General features: G+C 37.7%; 1 protein-coding gene across 3 annotated transcripts in view; it reads left to right on the top strand.

Moving 5' to 3' along the window:
* Positions 1-20,594, top strand: part of STAG1 (STAG1 cohesin complex component) — a 205,713-nt gene that overhangs the window by 118,061 nt on the left and 67,058 nt on the right. For all 3 annotated transcript variants that reach the window (XM_075157939.1, XM_075157937.1, XM_075157938.1), the window contains exons 8-10: positions 1,661-1,812; positions 6,244-6,317; positions 15,139-15,262. In XM_075157939.1, the coding sequence (XP_075014040.1) occupies positions 1,661-1,812; positions 6,244-6,317; positions 15,139-15,262 (350 nt within the window). The remainder of the gene's footprint in view (positions 1-1,660; positions 1,813-6,243; positions 6,318-15,138; positions 15,263-20,594) is intronic.

Here is a 20,594-nt window from a genome sequence, read left to right as displayed (position 1 = left end):
ATGGTAAAAACATGAATTATGCAGGCGTAAGTTTCCAGGTTTGGAGTTTGCCTCTACAAATTCAGTATTCAAAGGTGAAAGCTATTTGAGCTGCAGATAACCTGCTGGAAATATGTGCCTGCTATTTAAACTGAGATGGAAACTGTATTCCTTTCTAGCTGATATTGACTGTCTTCAATTCCAGGTGTATTTGATTTGCTATTTGCTTAGATTGTCATTGATTGTTTTATAGGAGATAAATCATGGAGTGAGGATAATCAGGTATGCAGTCTGGTCTCTTATTTTGATTTGTTCATCTTTGTGTGGGACAGATGTTTGAGAGGTTTGATTGAAAAGACAGGAAACAGCACCGTACAGCAGAGGCGTTACCCAAGACCTGTGCTGTGTGGAAGAAACAGTTGCTGTCATTTGGAATAGATTATGTAGCTAGAAACTTCAAGCAAGGATAAGCAAATGTGAAGGCTAAGGTTCATCACAACTAGCTTCCGTTATTTAAGCCACTGCTGGCTTCTTACATTAGATGTACCTGTGTCTAGCGCTTACGTTAGGAATAGGAGCTGCTGAAGATCATTTTCCAGTGATAATATGTGCCGTTTATTTATTTATTTTAACACACACAAGAGCTTTGTTTTGATTCTGCAAATTTCCTTCAAGCTAGTTTTTGCACATCTAATTATGTTGTTATCCTGCAGAGCAGAGGTCAGCATGATGCCATGGAGCTCAGTCTTGATAAAGATTATGAAAATCTACTTGTAGAATTTCATTTATTCATGAAGGAGTGTTTTTGTGGTCTTTGTTTTCAATTTTCCTCTGTGCTAGCCAATTTGAATGAGAAATGATGCACTACAGCAAGAAACTAAGGCAAGATGTACACGTGGGTGCTTCTAGAGTTACCAGCTTTGAGCAATAGCAAGATAAGACAAGAGTACCGTAAGAGCAGCTTCACTTCTCCATTGGTATAGTTGCTTTTCTACCTTGAAGACAATGCTGCATATTTAGCCAGGGAAGATGTGATAGTTTGTGATATGCCATGTAACCACACAGAACATGGGAAAGACCCTTATTAATGGTTTTGTAAACATAAATTATGACAGAAAAATGTACATGAACAATTTTATATCCAGCATGTGTGAAAATGCATATAAAGGGGTACATAAAGTTCTAATCGTATTTTTATACAACTGTACGCTTGACTTCGGAGCAACGTTAGACTTACTTTCAGAGAAACGGTGCTGTGGTCCTTTGTAAACTGAGTAATCCTCAGTGGCTATTGGTTAAGAGTTACCCTTAGTATGGAGGCATCTATAATGGTACTTAATGATTCTTGGTAGAGAAATATATGTAACTCCACAGTAACTGGCTTTGTGATGTACACTGATCCTGCAGATTCACATGCTTGCTCACTGACCTTGTGCACTCAGAACTTGCATAATTTTCTGGAGAAGATGGCAAAGAACATTGCCTGGAGCTCAGTGTGGTATATATACTCTCTTTTCTGATCTTTAGATGAGCCAAGTATTGCTTGGGTGGGAAGTGCCTTTCCGGATGGCTTTGTGTCAGGGTCGAGTTGGTTATTTTCTGTGAGTGTGGCTCTGCTGAGGCAATATTTTTTAACTCTGACTACAGATAAAGAGTCACATTCTGTCTTCTGCCTTTGCAGCTATGAAGCTTATGACTGCTCTTGTGAATGTTGCCTTAAACCTGAGCATTCATCAGGACAATACACAGAGGCAGTACGAAGCTGAGAGAAACAAAATGATTGGCAAAAGAGCTAATGAAAGATTGGAGCTGCTGCTTCAGAAAAGAAAAGAGGCAAGTGCAAAGATTAATTTTTTTTCCTGGTTCATGTGCATTCCCTCCAACAGAAAGTCCAGGGTGGTTTGTGGCTTGAAAACCATAGTGGGAAACGAGATTAGTTCTGCAGTTGTGTTTGTGTGATCTCAAGCATATTACTTGGGCTACATTTTTAAATTTTGTATTAACATATTCAGTTGAGTTTGTGTGCTGTTCTGCACGCACAGGATAATTTCTGTTCTCAGGCTTGTGTATATGACCAGGCAGGAAGAAAATTAGTCTCGAGTTGTAAGTAGTAACTGTTTTGGTTATGCAAAAAGATTTTGAGAAGAGGGTCACATGTAGTCCCTCACTGCACTACCCATTTCTCCCTTTGCTCACTGCAATTATTACAGAGTGTCTCATTAGTACTTCTTTTTGTAGCTACTTTCAAGAAACACTGGAGTGGGGGCTATAGCACCTGGTCTCAGGGAGAAGAAGCTAGGGAGACATTAAAGTCGCTTTTAGTAAGTACCAGTCTGGCATTAGGTGAGCAAAATCATTAGAAGGTTGCTGTAATCATCCCTAAATAAAGTATTATATCCCAGGAAATTCAGTTTTAGAGTTGTACTTAAAAGAAGTGTAAAGATGACAAGTGGAAAATGAATACAAATACACCCAAACAGCCATAATCTGTAAAGATGCCATGTAAAACTCAAAATATTGATTGAAAAATTGAAGTATATATGACTTAGATTTAAATTTATTATTTTTAATATATTAGTTTTTATATATTTCCTCCACCACTGTTTTACTCCGTGGCAAATTAAGGATGTCTGGGTGCTTTACCTGTATGCACCTTGGATTCTTTTAGGTATAACTTTGACTCAAAATTGCTTGACTTTATAGTCTTTGTCTGGGGATAATTACAATTATGTATTTCTATTTTTATTTTACCCCTACAATCCGTAACACAATTTTATTTGGCGTTCATAATTCTTAAAAATCATGCATTAAGGTACAAAGCAAGAACAATCTCTCCTGCCCAAACTGCAAGGGAAATATTTTAAATTAAATATTAAATTCAATGTCAGCCTTAAAGCATTTTAAAAAGCGGACTTGCTTTCTCAAAATAGCTGGAGCACAGTTTCTATTCTGAATTTGTTGATTGTTGCTTTGAATTTCCAGAGAAGGACAAAGTTGCTAATTACATTGATTAACTTGGTTTAGTATCTCTGTGTCTATGGACGTCCTCTGTACACATTCCTTCAGCTCTTCTTTTCAATGTCTTTTGGAGATGCAGTATATAATTGCTCTGGGGAGATTTTGAAGCAGTGATGCCCAAGCTAGCACAGGGCTGTGAAACCCTGAAAGAAGAATGAGCATTTGGCAAACCTTAACTTTTGATATGTATGTTCAGGCGCTCTCATATCACTACTCACTATAACTAATCAAAATGTTGCAGAGGAGTAAGCCAGAGATGAGAGGTGGTGATTGAGTATGGCTTCAGGTACGTGGTGTTGAGCATAGCAGAGGGCCCTGTACAGAAGAGATTTATTAGGATTAGGTGGCATAATGGCTCTATGTAAGAATTCCTAACATAATGCTGTATATTTCCTGTGTTTAAATAAGCTGAATTTACAATAGTATTCTGTGCTGGCACTTAGTTGATTCTTCTGATGTAGTGCCATCATAATAAACCCTCATAAGCACATACACAGGCATGTGTTTATCTTCATGAAGTTATATAGGGACAGTTCGCAAGCTAAGTGTGGCAAATTAATCTGAAGTAGAAGAGATGGAACACTCTCTCTGAAGTGTTTCATGCTCATGTCATCTTCTACATGCCTAATGTGCATGAAGGTCTATTCGTCAGTGAGATTTGCAACTGAAGTTTAGTTGCAAATACATACAGATGATTTATGTAACTATCTGCCACAAAATAGAGGAAGTTGTGTTTCAGTTGCTGCCAGTAGTAATTCAAATTCTGTGCTTGTCATACATGTCTTTTTGAGCTTCTCAAAATGCTCGCAGAGTCAACGAGAGAATGTTTCCCTTATTTTTACTTAGGTTTAAGGGGGGGCAGTGTTAAATCACTTTTGCATTGGTAAGAGCAGGAATCCCGAGACACAAATGCTCTCTCAAGATGCCTGAAGTTGAGCACTCAAATTCAAGTGTGTGGTCTAGAAAAGCTGGAAGTGTAAAAAGCAATTACAGTTTTGGAGAAAATTCATATTTTTCAAAGAATTGTTAATTCATTACTAATTCATTACAATTTAATCTAAAGTACATTTGAGAATTATATCGTTTAAATGTTAGCACACAAAAGTAAAAGGGGTCTCGCATGGACCTACTGAATCTCTGATTCTGCTTCTACACCAGCTCTGCCAGGTGTAGAAGAAGATCTCACCTGGATCCCTGTATCACTTATATAGCTGATAACTAACCATGTTTATAGTGAGCTGTAAATTCTGTGCAGAAAAAGAGGGAGGAAGCCATCCATGCTGTCCCCTCGTCTATGCTGCTTAGTCTTGTATGGTGCTGCTCCATCTTGCACTCAAAGAAATGTCAAAGTACACTTTTCTTCAGTATCTTAACCTTCTCATGGCTCATAAAGTTCCGACTCTCCTAACTCTCTTCTGCGGTGTGTTTCTATATTAACGATTCATACCCAAAGTTCTCTGGGAGCTTCCCCTTTCCCTTTCAGAAGGCCTCCTGGGGCTTCTTGGTTCATTCCTATCCTCATTTTCCTCCGCAGCCTGTGCTAGATTGTCTCTAGCCCCATGTTTCTGTGGATATTTGCCTGCCTGTAGCCTGTGAAGTCAAGCAACTGAGGAGTGCTTAGAAATTCACGCTCTGTTTTGGCTTATGTATTCTGGAACAAGCATTTAGTCTGTGCATATTTGGGTTGAGCTGATGCTGAAAATCGTGCTTCTCCCAGAAGCCATGTCTAAATATGCTTGTTTTGTGTACCAGCCCTTCGGTATACGCAGAGCTGGTGTGCACCCAACTTTTCTCTTCGTACATAATCCCTTTTACTATGAAATTAATTTCTTTGGCAGGTGTTTGACAATTTAGTCAAGAACCCTCAACGCCTTGGTTTCCCCATATGCAAAATGGAGACAGCATCTCCTTACATTTTAGGAAACTGGGAGACTTCATTTACTGAATTTTGCAAGCTACTTTAGATCTTATCTGGAAGATACTGTAGAAATATTTATAAACATGGCTTGAAAAATACAAACCCCTAGGTGAAAGTGTTTATGAGCTCATGCTATGCAGGAAGTCAAAACAGCCGATCATAATTCTGCCTCTGGCTTTAAGATGTTTTATCTGTTAAATATATATGTCCATAATTATACAGGTTTTATTATTTTATGCATATATGCACTCTGTACTAGCAAGGCTCTGTTGTGGTTTTCATACTGAAGATGTGGAAAAATTTACATTCACACATGTTGTGGTATTCTGCTTTGTCATTTTGACATTAAGAAACACCTTGATGGAAGAATGATGGCTTTGAGTGCAGTAGCAGTTCTGCTTCAAAAGCTAATTGTATAAAATTGGCATCATCTTATTTAACAAAACTGCATTTTAGTGTAATTAAGTCATACTTATTTAGTTTAGTACAAAAGCTGACAGTATGAGAATGCTTTAATTGATTCCAAGATGTTCCTTTAGGATGTGGTAACATACTCATTGACACGTAGTAAGCTTTCCATAGTATTTACAAAATGTGCTCATATTACAGAAATAGGAAATATTAATTCTTTTAAAAAACCACTCATATTTATAAAGACACACTCATAACACCTTTTTCATTTGGATTTGGGTTTTGTTTGGGTTTGGTTTGTTTTTTTGCAATCTAAGGGCTGGATGTCAGGTGTGCTCCAATGTTAAGCACCCATGCTCTGGTTCTGGAGAGCTTCCTGGTTCAGAAACTCAGTTTTCATGGACGCTGAAGTTAAAGCAACAGACAGTCATACTTAAGATTGAGAACATCTTTAAGTACTTTCCTTAAATAGAACTTTGAATTTTTCAGAGGGGATTCCTGATCTGTAACCAACTTCATTTCTGCAGCTGTCATTCACTCACAGTTCTATCTGTTTAACTATGACTACAGGACTGCTGACACTACTGAACACATAGTCTCTACTTGTTCTAAATTTCAGCAGCAAAAAAATGGTGATGACCACTTCAAAGGACTAATTTGAAACTAAATTAATTGATGTTTGTAGAGAATGTTAACTTTCTTCCATTAAGGCATTGCATATATATATATGTGTGTATATATATGTATATGGACACAATATAGGCATGTGCTGGAAAAGTAGAAAATGGTGAATCTACTAATACCTTTAATTAAGTGCTCTTCCATGGTCTTCTAATGTTTCCCAATAACGAACTGTAGAATATCAAATTACAATAAGCAGTGATCTTTTATTTATTTTTGTTTTGTTTTTTTTTCAGCTACAAGAAAACCAAGATGAAATCGAAAATATGATGAACTCTATTTTTAAGGGTATATTTGTTCATAGATACCGGTAAGAAAATGCATGCTACCATAGGCCCTGCTAACAAAGTATAATCATAAATAATGTCAAGGGCAGTTTCGGTGTTGGTTTTTCTTCTGATGTAATATTTTAGATGCCACAAAAGCATAACACTGAAGTTACAGAAGAAAATCTAAGTGTAACCCCTTTTAATTACACAATAGAGCTGTCCACACAACTTTATTTTAATTCAGTAAAACAATTTTAAGGAGTTGTGGGAAACATGGAATTTGAATCTTTGTCTTTTAAAAAGAAAAGTTGTCCAAGGTGGGAGCCCAGACATGACATATCTTAAGAATAGTCAAATGATCACTGCATATCATAAGAGGGCAGTTTTGGTTGTGGGGTACCTCTACTCTGCATTTCCTTTTGTATGTCTTGAGTACAAAAAGCAAATTTCTGATGTTTCCACCATATGTGCTTTAGCCACAACTTCAACTTTGTTTTAGGCTTTTTCCTCCTTAAGTTACAAAAGGTCAATCAAAAGCCTTAATTCCAGTCAACGTGTATTTTTTGTTTGTTAATTGCGGTGGATGTTTGTACCAAGAACATTAAAAAGTTATTGTGGTGTTAGCACATCACAAAGGTTTTTTTAATAGTTCATATGCTATGTCTTGTGCATACAGAACCACAACAGGTTATATATATATATATTCATGTGCATGGGCGAATGTGCACATGCATGCACTTCTATTTACTTTAGAATTGCACAAACTGGTAGATTTGGACTGGTGCATGCTATTTTGGAGTATGGTTTGTCAGAGAGCAGTAGTCTTTTAAAATAGATTTAGGGTTGTTTTGCATCACGAGATACCTCGGCTCATCTGCAGCATCTTGGTGAAACCAGCTCTTTAAATGTTAATTGACTTATCGAAGTCAAAAGATAAAATTCAAGGATACTAAACTATGCAATTAACCTTTCAGATTTAAGTTCTGGTTTAAAACTTTACCACTTATGAAATCTTTTAGACAAATGGCAGAAAACAAGAAAGGGTGTATGAGAAGAGGGTTAGAAGGTGAAGAGGAACCCATAGTTCAGGTGGGCAGAGGGATTATTGTAATTATGGAGAAAACCGTGCAGGAAACCTGGAAGGGGCCTGTCCTAAGAAATACGTGAGTGTGAACAGCACAGTGGAATTGGAGCATGTCTCTTCAGCACCCAAGCGTGATACTTGAAAGAAAGTTCATCGCAGTACTGGGAGCATCTCTCCAAAGAGATCAGAGGTAGTAGCAAAAAGGGGTCTCTTAAGAAGACAGGGGATCTAAGTATAGCAATTGCTCACAGAAGAACCTCTTTTCCTGCATGCGTATGTCACACTTCTCTTTTTCTTCAGACCTTGTATCCTTATTCTGTCCCACACACCTGTGAGACAACTTCATTTGCTATCAATTTGTTTCTTCCCTCCTGAGGAAGTCGTGAAGGAGGGATGGTGAACTGAGGGGGTCTGAAAGGTCTGAGAGGAAATGGAATTGGTCAGTAAGCCTTGAGCTACATGGCAACAGGATGGGTATACAGAATCACCAGGTAAATTAGGATATTAGCTCAGCATAGCACTCACACTATTTTGTTATTTTTATGGTGTGTAGGTAGTAAAGTTAAAGAAATAAAATGCAAAGAGTTTTTCCATTTTTTCCCCCTTCAGAATTTAGTGTATTTTATCAAACAAGATATTTTCCTAGTAGGTCATGTTCTTGTGTGGGGTTGCAAAAATACTTTTGATGGCCTGCATGCTGTTTCCTTTTCTTTTCTTTCTTTTTAAATCCTCCTTTTGTAATCCTAGTTTCTTTATATGCCTTCTGCCACCATTAGTAAAAGCCTGATTTTGTTGATATTGCTGTAACGAAGGAGAGGCCAAATAAATAAACTCTGCTTATCTGTGCCCTGAAAAAAGATGCCCAGGCTGACACTGTTAGACCACTGAAGAATTTGCTGAAATCAGTCAAGTAGTGGTGTGCTCTGAGCAGGGTGGGTGGCACTTGGCACTACTTCTGCCACTGTTTAGAGAGGGTCGCAAAAAGTAACTGCTTCCCAGTCTGCCCCCAAGAGCCACTTTTGTGAGGAATCATCATCTCTCTGGCTTCCTTAACTTCTGTGAAGCTCCTCAGAGGGTCTGTTACAACGTATGCCCAAATATGAGTAATCTCTAAACAACAGAGAACATAGATTCAACTTTCTGCAGTCACATCTGTGCAAGAACATAGAGGGGGAAAAATACCTGTATTAAAACCAACTAATTGAAGACAAAACCAGGGCTGGGGGGCAGAATAAAGGAAAGGATTTCAAATTATTGTCTGCTTCCATAATGTTTCTTAAGCATTCCTTCTCTCACATAGTTTGAATGATTTATAAACTTGACATCATTTTACAGTCCTTAGCCCATGCACAAGTGGTAATGATTTCAAAAGAATGTTACTTTAATTATTCCCAGAGAAGAAATCCCTTTCCATAATATGATTCAGACTCTGCCACAGTGATTCATGCTTAGTGACCTTTAAAACTTAAATAGCAAGTCCTTGATCTAAACAAAAAGCCCCCCCAAACTGTTTTGTTCAGAATGTAGCTGTCTTCCTACTAGTAAGCTAGGGTTGCAGTGAGGTTACATCTTCTTTCTGTAGATTGGCTTCCAATTTATTGGAAGATTTCAATGCTCACTTCTCACATATAAAAAAAAATAAAATTGCAGAAATAGCTAAACAATTTTCTAGGTATAATGTTAGTCTAGTGTTAACAGTAGATTTGGTCAAAAATTGAGATATTCGTAATGAATATGCAGGAGATGTACCTACCTCATTGGATATATCCTTATCTCTTTCCTGAATCACTTTTTCTGACTATTTTTGTGTTGCTTTATGACATACTTAGTTGTCCATTGATTATTTTTTTAATCATCTCTCAAACTGAGAGTGAGGATCAAAGGGGAGACGTAAGCGCAAATTCAGTTAGAGTCAAGTTGCTGAGCTCATGTTGGCGAGTATAAAACGGGCGGAGGTGGTGACTGTGGTAAATAGGACTGCAGGGCCGTGAGGGGAATCAAACTCTGGAACAGGTTGTCCAGAGGGGCTGTAGAATATCTGTCCTTGGAAATACTCAAAAATTGATTGCGCAAGGCATGTGTAGGGGCTTGGAATTGGTGATGTTCAGAGGTCCTAATCTCAACCGGTTTTGTGTCTCTATGAGTCTAATACGTTTGGTATGTAGTAGTGAGATGCTATATACTGGTAGGTCAGGGATCTTAAAAGTAACCTTTTTGTTTAGTCTGAAGTTAAACAAACTGAAAATTGCTTGCAGGATACATATATGTTAAGAAAAAAGGGAGGGGAGGCCTGTTTCTTCATTTCAGTTGTATCTGCATATCAGAGATTACTTTGATTCTGAGATTGTTGCCACATAGCTTCTCAGATGTAACAAGTATGTGCAAAATGCCCATCGCTCTCAAGTTAGCTGAGATGTCAAAATTTTGTTATTGCTACCTACCTGCTTTTGACTTGGCAGTGTGTGCCTGGACACCTTTCCCTTTCAGAGGGTAAGATTCAGAAAATCCTTATCTGAGTCCTACTTCATAATATCTTTTTGTTTAGAGTGCTCCGAGAGCTTTTCCTCCAGGCGTGAATGCCCAGCAAAACAGAACTATTACAGTTTAAACTCTTGGCAGACCTGAATGGTGATCCTCAGACTGATGTACATGGTGGTTTTGTGAATTTATGCAATGCAGTGAGCCTGTCCTGAGATATTATTTTGGCAGTACTGATAATTAAGGTAAAACTTGCCAAATGTAGATGCCGTCTTTACAGAGAAGATGCTTCTCTCTCCTTTCAAGGTGCTCCTTTCCCTCCTGCTGAGTAAATAGGATGATGATGACAAGTTGCATGTGAGTTCCACTCTAGGAAACAAGAGTGTTGCATGAAAAAAAGGCAGAGGGGATATTAGACGGAAGTCTGGTGAGGAAGCGGGAAGAGACTGAGAGGAGCAAAAACCAGTCAGCACAGGGAAATGAAAATCCAAACAAAACCATAGAAAAATCCTTTTCCCTCCCCCTAAATATATTATCTTAAGGAAGTTAAACACACATCTTAGGTAACAAGAAAATGCATTACGTTTTTATGTATGTTGGAAAACATACACGAAAAAATTACAAGACCATTTGTCACTTACAAGGATAAAAAAAGAGAAAGGCAAAAAATTACATCTTTGTGCTTAAATGAGTTTGACCTTAATATTGTTTAAAAACACACACTGTTTGCTTTCCTACAAAGCTATGTATCATACTTCATATAAGCAAAGGTGTTAGTATGGTAAGTTTTTGAGAAACACTGGTTTTAGAGGTATGTAGAGCTACATCTTGAAATTCAAGTCATGCCTTCAAACAATACAGTTCCTCGGTCTGGCAAGAACGTTGAATAATCAGCTTAGTAACACATTATTGAAATCTAAAGCTATTTAAGTAGCACTCTGTATAGAATTACTTAGAAATGGGAGTGCTGCTTACCAACCCCTCCCAGGAATGGGATATGCAGTGAACGTTCACCAGTATTTTTGGAAGTGGGCTGTGCACACTTATATTTGTCTTACCCTTCTTCCCTTATGGGATCTTAATTCAGCTCCAGAGATGAGAGAGTCATAGAAAGAAGTAGCAAAGACATTTTGACCAGTCCTCTTTATAACTACACCTTCAAAATGTTTAGAAACAGTCAAGCAGCCCAAGAGACAGGCATAGTTTGGTCCAATGGGCAATGGTATATTATTGTAGAGCGGCACCATTTCATGTCTCTTGACTGGGAATTTGAGATTCCATCTCAGAGGACTGCAGAGGCAGGTGAGTGACCCTCGTTTCTCTCTTTGTTAGAAAGTTTTCTCATAAACTAGCTCTTACCCCAATCCATTGACTGAAATATCTTGTCTTTTTTTTCCTGTTTGTATCCAATTTGCATGTTCTTCTGAAGGTAATAACATATTCTTCTGAAGGTTATCTGTAGTTCTCTCTGTCTTAAGATCGAGATGTGGGAGGGTTGTATTAGGCAAGCAAACATGCAATAAGAGTGTAGTCAGGCATCCTTTCAGAGCTTCCAAGAAGTCTTGAAGCAGCTACTGCTCTGAGAATCATCTCCATCTCTTGCCTTGGGTGTTTTCCCTCAACACTGGTGGTGCTTTAGGATTTAAGCATCCATTTCAGTGCAGATCAGCCAGGTTAGCTTAAAATGCTTTCAGTTTTGGTCTTGATTAACCTAAAGGATTTTGTGATCAAATGGACTGAGAGAACCCAGGAGTTGCAACTGGCAACCACTCCAGCAAGACCCTGAGGAGCATATTGGTCTCCACCTGACATATCTCAATTATCCATTATAGACTCTATGTTTCAGGGTCCTAAATACTTTTGGCCTCAATCAAAATACTTGAGTGTAGTTTAGCATTAAATATATGCAAAAGTGGCACTTCTGATGATTGTTTCTCTGAAACAATCAACTAGTAAAACCTATTTCCTGACACTGTTTGCTATGGTTTGTCCTAAGTTTTATGGGCCTGCCTTGTCAACCCAAAATTTTAAAAGGAAGCAGTGAATTTCTTACCTGATCTCCTTTTGTCAAATCTCTTTACAAAGTTGCATCATGGGGGGCCTCTTTACTAAGAGTAGGAATATAGGTTGTGAATTTTGTTGCAAATAGTTTGCTAAGTCTTTCCCATTCACCGCATAGACACTACTTTGCAGTTTGTGCTGAAAAGAAGGTTAAATATATTTTATATCTAATATTTCTAGATCCAGCATTAGCTTTGGTTTCTGTGCTGGGCTAGATTCTGTTCCTTTCTAGAAACATTTAGCAAGTAATACAAACTTACATCACTAATCTGTAATTATGAAAATGAATAATGCATGAATTATTCCAAAAGTACTTCCAATGCTGGCATAACTAGTATTTATATGTTCTTGTGTCATCCACAAATAGCGTATATTTTCAAAAAACTAAACAATTCATAGTGACTGTGACAAGAAGCTAAAATGTATTTAAGTGTGTAAAAATTATAAGAAAAGAATTATAGTTTAATAACAAGCAATTGAACACATGCATATCGTGTTTGATACAGCATCGTACGGGCATGGAATCTATGTTAGTGGTTCCTGCAAGAACACAAATTATTCTTATTGGTAATACAGTTACCTGGAAGATGGTGGTGGAATGGGAAATTGGTGTCTCTCAAATTCTCTGCCTCTCCAGCAACTTGACTCTGTTTGCTCGTCTCACATGCCTTATGCATGATTCTTTCCCATTTTCAATTATACTGAAGATGTTAAATTTTTACTGTACTAAATCTTGTAATTAGTTGAATAGCTTTATTCTTCCTTTTTTCTTTTTTTTTTTTTTTTAAATTATAAATGGCAGCTTGGAGTGAGTGTTTGTCCATAGTGCCTAGGGATCCCTGAGAAGCTTTTGAATCAAGAACCAGTTTTTCACTGTCTGCCTAGGGAAGCTTGAATGCATTCTTACAGAAAAGATAAATTTTCCTGATTTTTGGCTGGCTGTGCTGCATGATTAAATAGCTGTTGACACTTGGGTTCTTTTTGGAATTGCCATTAAATCCTTCCAAAATGCTTCACAGTTAGTAAATTTATAAGGTGGTGAAATAACCTACTTGGATGTGAGGACTCAGGCTGTCATCCCCTAGTGGAAACGCCTTTGTGGCTGCTTCGTGTTGCTACATATGTGGCTCCCCTTTTTTTTCTTGATTCATACTTATCGATCTTTTAGATTGTTCTTTAAGTCTTGCATTCTGATTTCTTCCGCCTATATTTTGTTTTAAAAGTAGTTTAAAAATAATTCCATAAAACAGAATTGCTAATCTAGTTTAGTGTGAAGTAATATACAATTAGACATATATATATGTGAATATATTCATAGTTTTAATTAAAACTTGTCTTCATTATGGCTGCATTCCCCATAATGAATGCAGTTTTTATAGTGCAAACTCTTGAATGTAATATTTTAGCACATTCATCCTTGCAGTATCTAAAACCTGTTTGAGAAATCCCTGGTAGGAACAGCTTATTTAATGCCCTACTCTGCTTGTAACGCAGCTTGTCTACATTGTGGATTGACAATTACCTTGGTTTTGAGGTTATAGAGTCTTCAGGGAGTTTGACAGACCAGTTTTAATGATTCTGTTTGGAAGTTGATAGAATCAGTGTGTTTCACGTAGGCAAAGAGAGAAAATGGTGGTGGTTTGATGGCATGCCTACAAATTTCCCCCTAGCACTCTTACATCAGGTTTAAATGCATGATTTATGCTCTTACATCAGTACAGTTTTCTCCCTATAATTTGAAATTGAATGAGAAAAAGAGACTTGACTGTAGAAGTGTCACATCTAGTCATGTACGGTACCGTGATTGCCATGTTCATGTAGGAACTGTGGTTTTTGTCTTGGTACCTGGAAGATCATGTACGGTAGGATGGCAGCTATTGAGGTGGACCAGTTGGCAGGTTAGAAGTGTATAGGCAGTTACAGCATGGAGTAATCACGGTTTTGTTATACTATTTTGTGTGTATGAACTTAGGCAGTATCTTGAGCATAAAATAGAGTGCATTTTATTTGTATTTTGTAAAATTGAAGACTTTAGGAAAAACACAGTTTCTCTTACTTTGCAATTATTCTCTTACTTGAAGCTTGGAAATTTTTTTTATTTCCCCCCTCTCTTCCCCCCCCCCCCATTAGATTTCATTTTTGGGCTCTGTTGGTGCTGTTTTAGAATTAAATTGATACTTATTACTTTTCCGAAAAGATTTTTTTATAAAAATACAGAACAAGAGTCTCAATTATAAGCAAGGCCGGTGTTTGCAAAGCACCAGACATTCCTTTCTTCTGTACAGTGGCTCTTTATGTTCCTCTTTTATTACAGCTGAAATTTTGAACTGTGAAGCAGTGCCAGCTGGAGTGGCACAAGTGATTTCTCATAGTAACAGATGTCTCAGAGATGAAATTACTAAAGGGCCAGATGGCCCCAATCCCTTTTCCCGTTGTTCAGCCGTCGTTCATTATTAGTAAATATGCCATGCTCTATGTCAGTCAGGCAGGAAAGTGCCAATCAGATTGAAATCATTTCCATCCCTGATCTCTTTAGGTGATCTCTCCAGACAGTTTCCTACTGCCCCTTCTCAATAAGCAGCTGATAAGTCTGCCTGAGATACGTCTTTGCCTCTTCCATCACTTACCACAGTCAAAATGTAGAAAAAAGCAAGAAAACTGGAAGAAACCAATGTTGAAATGTAAACATTCTCCTAGGTTTTGTTATAGGGGCTTTCATGCAGTGCGTGAAACAAGATCTGTTTATGTACCAAATTCCATTCTGCCCTTCTGGCAGGCTCCTTTGGTTAAACCAAATAACTTTTTCCACCTTGCAATTGTTCTGCCCGTCTAGCTGGAGAGAGTCAAACCTGCTAAGCAAACGTCAGTGACGATGTTTCAGAAATTATTGTCTAGAGGAGGTTTGTAGCTTGGATTCATAATTCTGTTTGAAAAGAGGGAGGTAAAAGATGGGGTAATAGACTAAGAAGCAAACTAGGGTGAGAATTTTTTGAGATAATGGAAATATCATATCTGGATGTAGAAATATTTAAATTATTAGATAGATCAGTGAGTTCAAGGACATAAAGGAACAGAAAATCGGTGAGACAGCAGTGAGAACAGTGACAGGCCCTACATAGTGAAGTTCATCAAAAGTAAAAGCAAAATATTATAGCTAGGGCAATGGGAATGAGAAGTGAATGGTATGTGTCTGTAATCTGGTTAATACTTTTTCTTTTCTTTTCTTTTTTCCTTATTAGTGATGCTATTGCTGAGATTAGAGCTGTCTGTATTGAAGAAATTGGTGTCTGGATGAAAATGTACAGTGATGCCTTCCTGAATGATAGTTATTTAAAATATGTTGGTTGGACACTACATGACAGGGTAAGTATTGTGTATTACTGTACATAGCAGAGCGTACTGTAGATAGCTGGTGTTATACCGCCCAAGACATGTTTAGTGTATTGTCTTTGATTTGTAAAGAGATTGTTCTTTTTTCTTGCCTGTTATTTATCTTTCAACCAGCTTATTTCAAGGTATTCACTTAAATTAGGGTACAGTAGTCCCAAACTGTGTGCTTGGTTCATGTGCTTTTTGTGTTTTCAGTCTCCATTAGAATATCTTAGTAGAAATGTTTCCATGGTGCTTTTCTTCTGATTGCAAGAGAAACAGAAGTCTCCTCTGATCACCCCTGAGAACCTTTGTTTCTGAAGCAGGGTGGAAAAGAGAGTTCCAGATGTGTCTTCCATTTACGTTGCCCAACAGGGAAGAGAATATCTCTGGGACCCCAACAGACATCACTAGCTCCACAACCAGTGGAGTTCTCATCAATTCATTTTCCCTTGAAGAATCTCTTCAAGGTTCTCTTTAGCTTTTTCTTCAAAAAATTGTTGAAACACCAGGTGGAAGCAAAAAGATTTATATCCAGAGGTTCTTTCCTATCTCAACACAGTTCTTCATACTGATGGTATCCACAACATGCCTCTGCTGGGTGGCAACAGGCCTACGTACCACTCAGTTGCTGCAGCAAGAGTAGCCCATTCCTGACGCTAATAGAACAGGACTTTGCACTTCTGACTGTATACCAGGCAGCAACTGGGACTAACCATCCTCCCACTCTCACCAAAACCACTAGAAACACTTGTTTTACTTTAAACTCTTTTGCTAACATTGTCCAAGGAAAACAGATGAGACCTACCTGTGCTGTTGAAATGCGCATTAAATTCCAGCACCCTGATTCAGACTTCTCTTTTTTTCTAGGAGCACTACTGGAAAAAATTAAAAGTTTGCAAGTTCATTCTGATGACTTGCATAACTGGTAGTTAATAGCTGATTCTTTAAAAAGATGATTTCTTCAGTAACTTTGGACAGCATATTGACATTGAGGATATGACTCAATCACTCTTTTGCTGAAGTCTGAATGAGATCAGTTAGAAAGATGTTAGCTTTCGCTGAGGAAAGAAGTTAGCTGCCGCTGGTTCTTTTGTTTAGCTATAGCTGACAAGGATCTGCATCTTACCTTGATTTGGACCAGCAATTTACTTGTTAAGAGTATCCTGTATGCTTTAGAGACTAGGTATGTGACATCATTCCTCTCTAAACCTGTAGTTCTCAAACTTTCACTTTACAAACTTTCCCCAGACTTTTACATTACATCTCATTGTTACAAAGCTTGATCAGGAGGAAGATCCTGCTTGCTGCTACAATCAACCATGACCACTGTTTACTCCACACAACGCTTCCTCTCATTAAAGCTTGGACATGGAAACATGGCCTTCACAGTGCTTTGAGATGCTGCTCCATCTGTGTACCTCATTTTTAACATTGGTGTCCCTCACTGGTAGGCATGCTTCAGGAGGTGGAGATCATTGCTTCAAGTTATCAAATCAGTGGGGAGGTCAACTCAGGGTTTGAGGATTAGGATTTTAGGTGTGGTGGAGGGCTTTATTTTACTAGGGCTTTTCATTAAAAATAAATTATCCCTTGAATAATTGCAGTGGATTTTTTGAAGCACATTCTAATCCTAGCAGAACATTTCCACAAAGTAGCACTTCCAGTGGGAGAGCAGAATCTAGTAGCGTTGCACTTCGCAGCTCTCAGTCCCATTCTAGTATCTGTGAAGTCCAGCCATTTCTCACATAACTCCCTTTAACCGTCTGTGAAATCCAGCCGTTCCTCATGGCGCAGTCTGGTGTCAGCTTCTCGCACTGTTATCTGTCACATCCAGCAATTTCTCATGTCGCGTCCAAGAGTTTTTCACATCCTCTTCAGTTAGCTTAACCTCAGGCCAGGCTCTAGTCATCTGCCTGCAGCCTTAACATATATTTTTACCTCAGCTTTTTAAAAATTAATATGTTCTTTCATATCAGACAAATTTTAAATTACAGTGTTATGGTAAAAAAAAATGGCTTTCCATCTGGACCAGTCACAGAAGAATTCTATCAGGCTACTCTTCTGTCTCTGCTTGCTTTGTAATATTTATCGTTGCAGGCCTCAGAAGATCCTTGGGGTTCTCAGTCTGTAAATCACTAGCTAATTTGTTTAATATCCTGATGTACATGATATGTGATATTCTTTATTGATGTAGTGTATGTTTAATGTATAGAGTGAGACAGATTGTCAGTAGAATAGGGGAAGAGTCAGAGGCAGGTGAGCCATGTGTCAAAGGATGAAAAGGGAGAGAATGGAGAGAAGGAGACATTTGGGGAGGCACAGAAAGGAGGAAGGAAGTGCCACGGGAAAATATATTGAAAAAAGAATGAGAACCAATTAAAAATGCAAACCGTCCAAAAGTACGAGATCCCTTAGCAGCGTGGTTTTCATTGGCACTACCTGAAAAACTTGCTGGCCGGTACCCAAGTTTCTTGATTTTGCTTTTCTTTGATCAGGAAATAATTTTTGCTATGATCAGTACTTAAAATATTGAAAAAATGAAGGCTGAGGCAATAGTCATAAGGTATTTCCATTTGATATGAACAAAAGTCACCCCGAAATTATTCACTTCTCTGGAAGCTTGCTACTGCAAAAAAGAGAGGAGGCAGCAGTGCAAGACATTAATGAGCAGTTTCAGAAGACATAGAAATTAAATCACAGGGAAGACACAGTTCTTACACTTCTTTGTAGTAACTCCAGTGTAGTCTTTCAGAGGTAGGATACAGAAGTTTAGTTCTCTGATTTGGGAAATCTGTGTATTTTGTATGTTAATCCTATCTTTCCCAGATTTCAGATGAATGTCTATAGGGCTTTTTGGTTTTTATAGATTACTTTCTCATTTGAATATGGATTTCTAGTTCTGCCTTTCTTTCCTTTTTAAGCTTCTTTTTCATTCCCATGGATCTGGGAGCATAAATTAAAAATATATAAAACTATAATATAATTGCATAAAAAACCTCTTTTTAAAAAAAAAAAAGTCTTAAGTCAGACTGTCCAGTCTTAATTTTCACCTGCCTCATTGATGCATGGAACTGTTTTGAAACCATAATTGGGTCTTTAGATACCTAGACACTCATGGTTCTTAAGCCACTTCCTAACACATAAGAAAATGCCTTTTCCTACTTTGCATGCCTCTACTTTTTGTGAAAGGAGTGAACTCAGGGTCCTCTGGAACAGATGGTATTTGAATACTTCATCATGATGGCATCCTAACTTACAAGGATGAAAAAATAGAACTTGTTTTTATTAAGATTATATGAAACTGAAATTATAGATTTTCCAAACTTCTGAATGTTTAACTTTATATTATCTCCTTGGTACCTAATTTCCTTAGTTTTGGGAAAGCTTGAGAAAATAAAAAAAAATGCATCAGATGATACACAGTATCTTCATAAATGGTATTGAGCAGGCCTGTGCAGACAGAGCACAACTCCTTGCTCCTGCCAGGAATACTCTTGCCATAGGTACTAATGTGCTGCAGGACATTTCCATCTGTGTCTCTCTCGCAGTGTAACCATTTCTGTCATTAGGCAGCAGATTACCTCATAATACACCACCCTAGAGCATCAAAGTGCAACACAGAATATTATGGTCATCCCATAAACTGTGGGATTGAAGATACCCAGTAATTTAGGTCATTTTTCTACACAAGAGGAAAAAAAACAAACAGTGCAGTCTGCAGAAATGTGGTAGGGCAAAGAGCTGAGCAAATTCATTATCTATTATTAAAACCTGATAAATTTTTAGAAAGAGCAGAATACCCTTAGCCACCAAAAAAGAATTGGAAAAATACAAAAGAAGAAACATGAAGTGTGAGAAGAGAGAAATGGCTTTGCTGGCTCTCTTGACTACCCACCTACTTAAAAAATACAACTGTGTTTCTGGGGGCTCAAAAAGTCATCATCTCTGTGTGATCTAAGCCTTCGTCTGGCATATGAGCTGACACATAGCAGTGCACCTTTAATCACCGTTTCTGGAGCTGTCGTATCCCTGAGTGTTAAGAGAAGTCTGGTTCTCATTGGGAGATGGCAAACTAATTCTCAAAAGTATCAACTATACGGAACGTTAATAAGAATCTAAGCTGGCTGGATGCCGGGCTATAGATCACTGTGAGACTTACACAGGGGTTACAGATTGTTGGTTCAAGTCCTGTGATTAGCAAGTAAAAAAATATGAAAATGGTGTGCTTCCATCAGGGTGGATTCTTTTTCACAGGTCTGCCATATTAAAGAGAATTTTGAGTAGAGCATGACTCTCCCAGGCAAACATAGACTACCCCACACTGCTGGCATGAAAGGTGTATGTATTGCTTTTTGTTTCATTAGCAGCGGTAACAATTTTTTGCTCAAAACTCAGAAGCGTCTGGAGGATTTTCTCAACAAAAATAGGGAAAATATGAGAAATGATTGTCCTTTAAAAGTGTTGGTAAACATTTGGTGGTTTTGTTGTAGGTTCTAATTTCAAATTGTAAATAAAAGAAAGCATTAACAATTAAGTATTAGTGCAAAGCATTTCTCATATTCATGAAAAAGAATTTTATGTAACAAAAATAATAAAAATATATAAATATCTAAAAACACTTTGAGAGAAGGGAAATTACAGAAATAATTAGACAGGAGAAAGAGGCATGCATAGAACCCATGACAGTGTGGATGGATTCAGGATTCTGCAATAATCAAGTGTCACAATTATAAATTGGACAAAACCCCAAGTGAGTATATTTTTCTGGAAGATGAAACTCAGGAGAATGGAAGTTCTTAGTTGTTAGAATGCTGATAATGCAAATATTTTGTCTGTTATTTACGTAGAAAATGGCAAGGTGTTCCTTTCAGATACGTTCTTTCTGTCTGTAAAGCATAGATGAGACTACACAAAAATAACTGGAAAGTGATACTTGTTTTCTTTAACAGAATTAAAGGTATTGCATGGCTGCAAATATTTGCTGCCTTAGGTTGACTCATACTCACTGTGAACTTCAGCTCAGAATTGCAGAAAATTTGGCCAAAATCTAGTCTGGGAAATATTTTTGCTTATTCCTTCCCTGCTTAAGACAGAGTTCACTGTATATCCACAGTGTATCTCACAGACAGTCATATTTTCTAAAAAAACCTCTAGTGTTGGTTTTTCCACAGCTTTGTATTTCTCTTGTGCTTGACCTCCTAATTAATTTGTTAAATAAGTTCATCTCTTAGTTAAGTAAGTCTCTTCCTGTCCTTGCTCTGCATCACTGTGTTTGCAGCTTTTACCCTGGCATAAGTTTCCTAGGAATGACCCTAACTTTGCA

Source organism: Calonectris borealis, chromosome 9 (genome assembly GCF_964195595.1).
Source record: "Calonectris borealis chromosome 9, bCalBor7.hap1.2, whole genome shotgun sequence".
Lineage (NCBI taxonomy): Eukaryota > Metazoa > Chordata > Aves > Procellariiformes > Procellariidae > Calonectris > Calonectris borealis.
The sequence above is the reverse complement of the archived record's forward strand: the minus strand, read 5'-3'. Positions and strand labels throughout refer to the sequence as shown.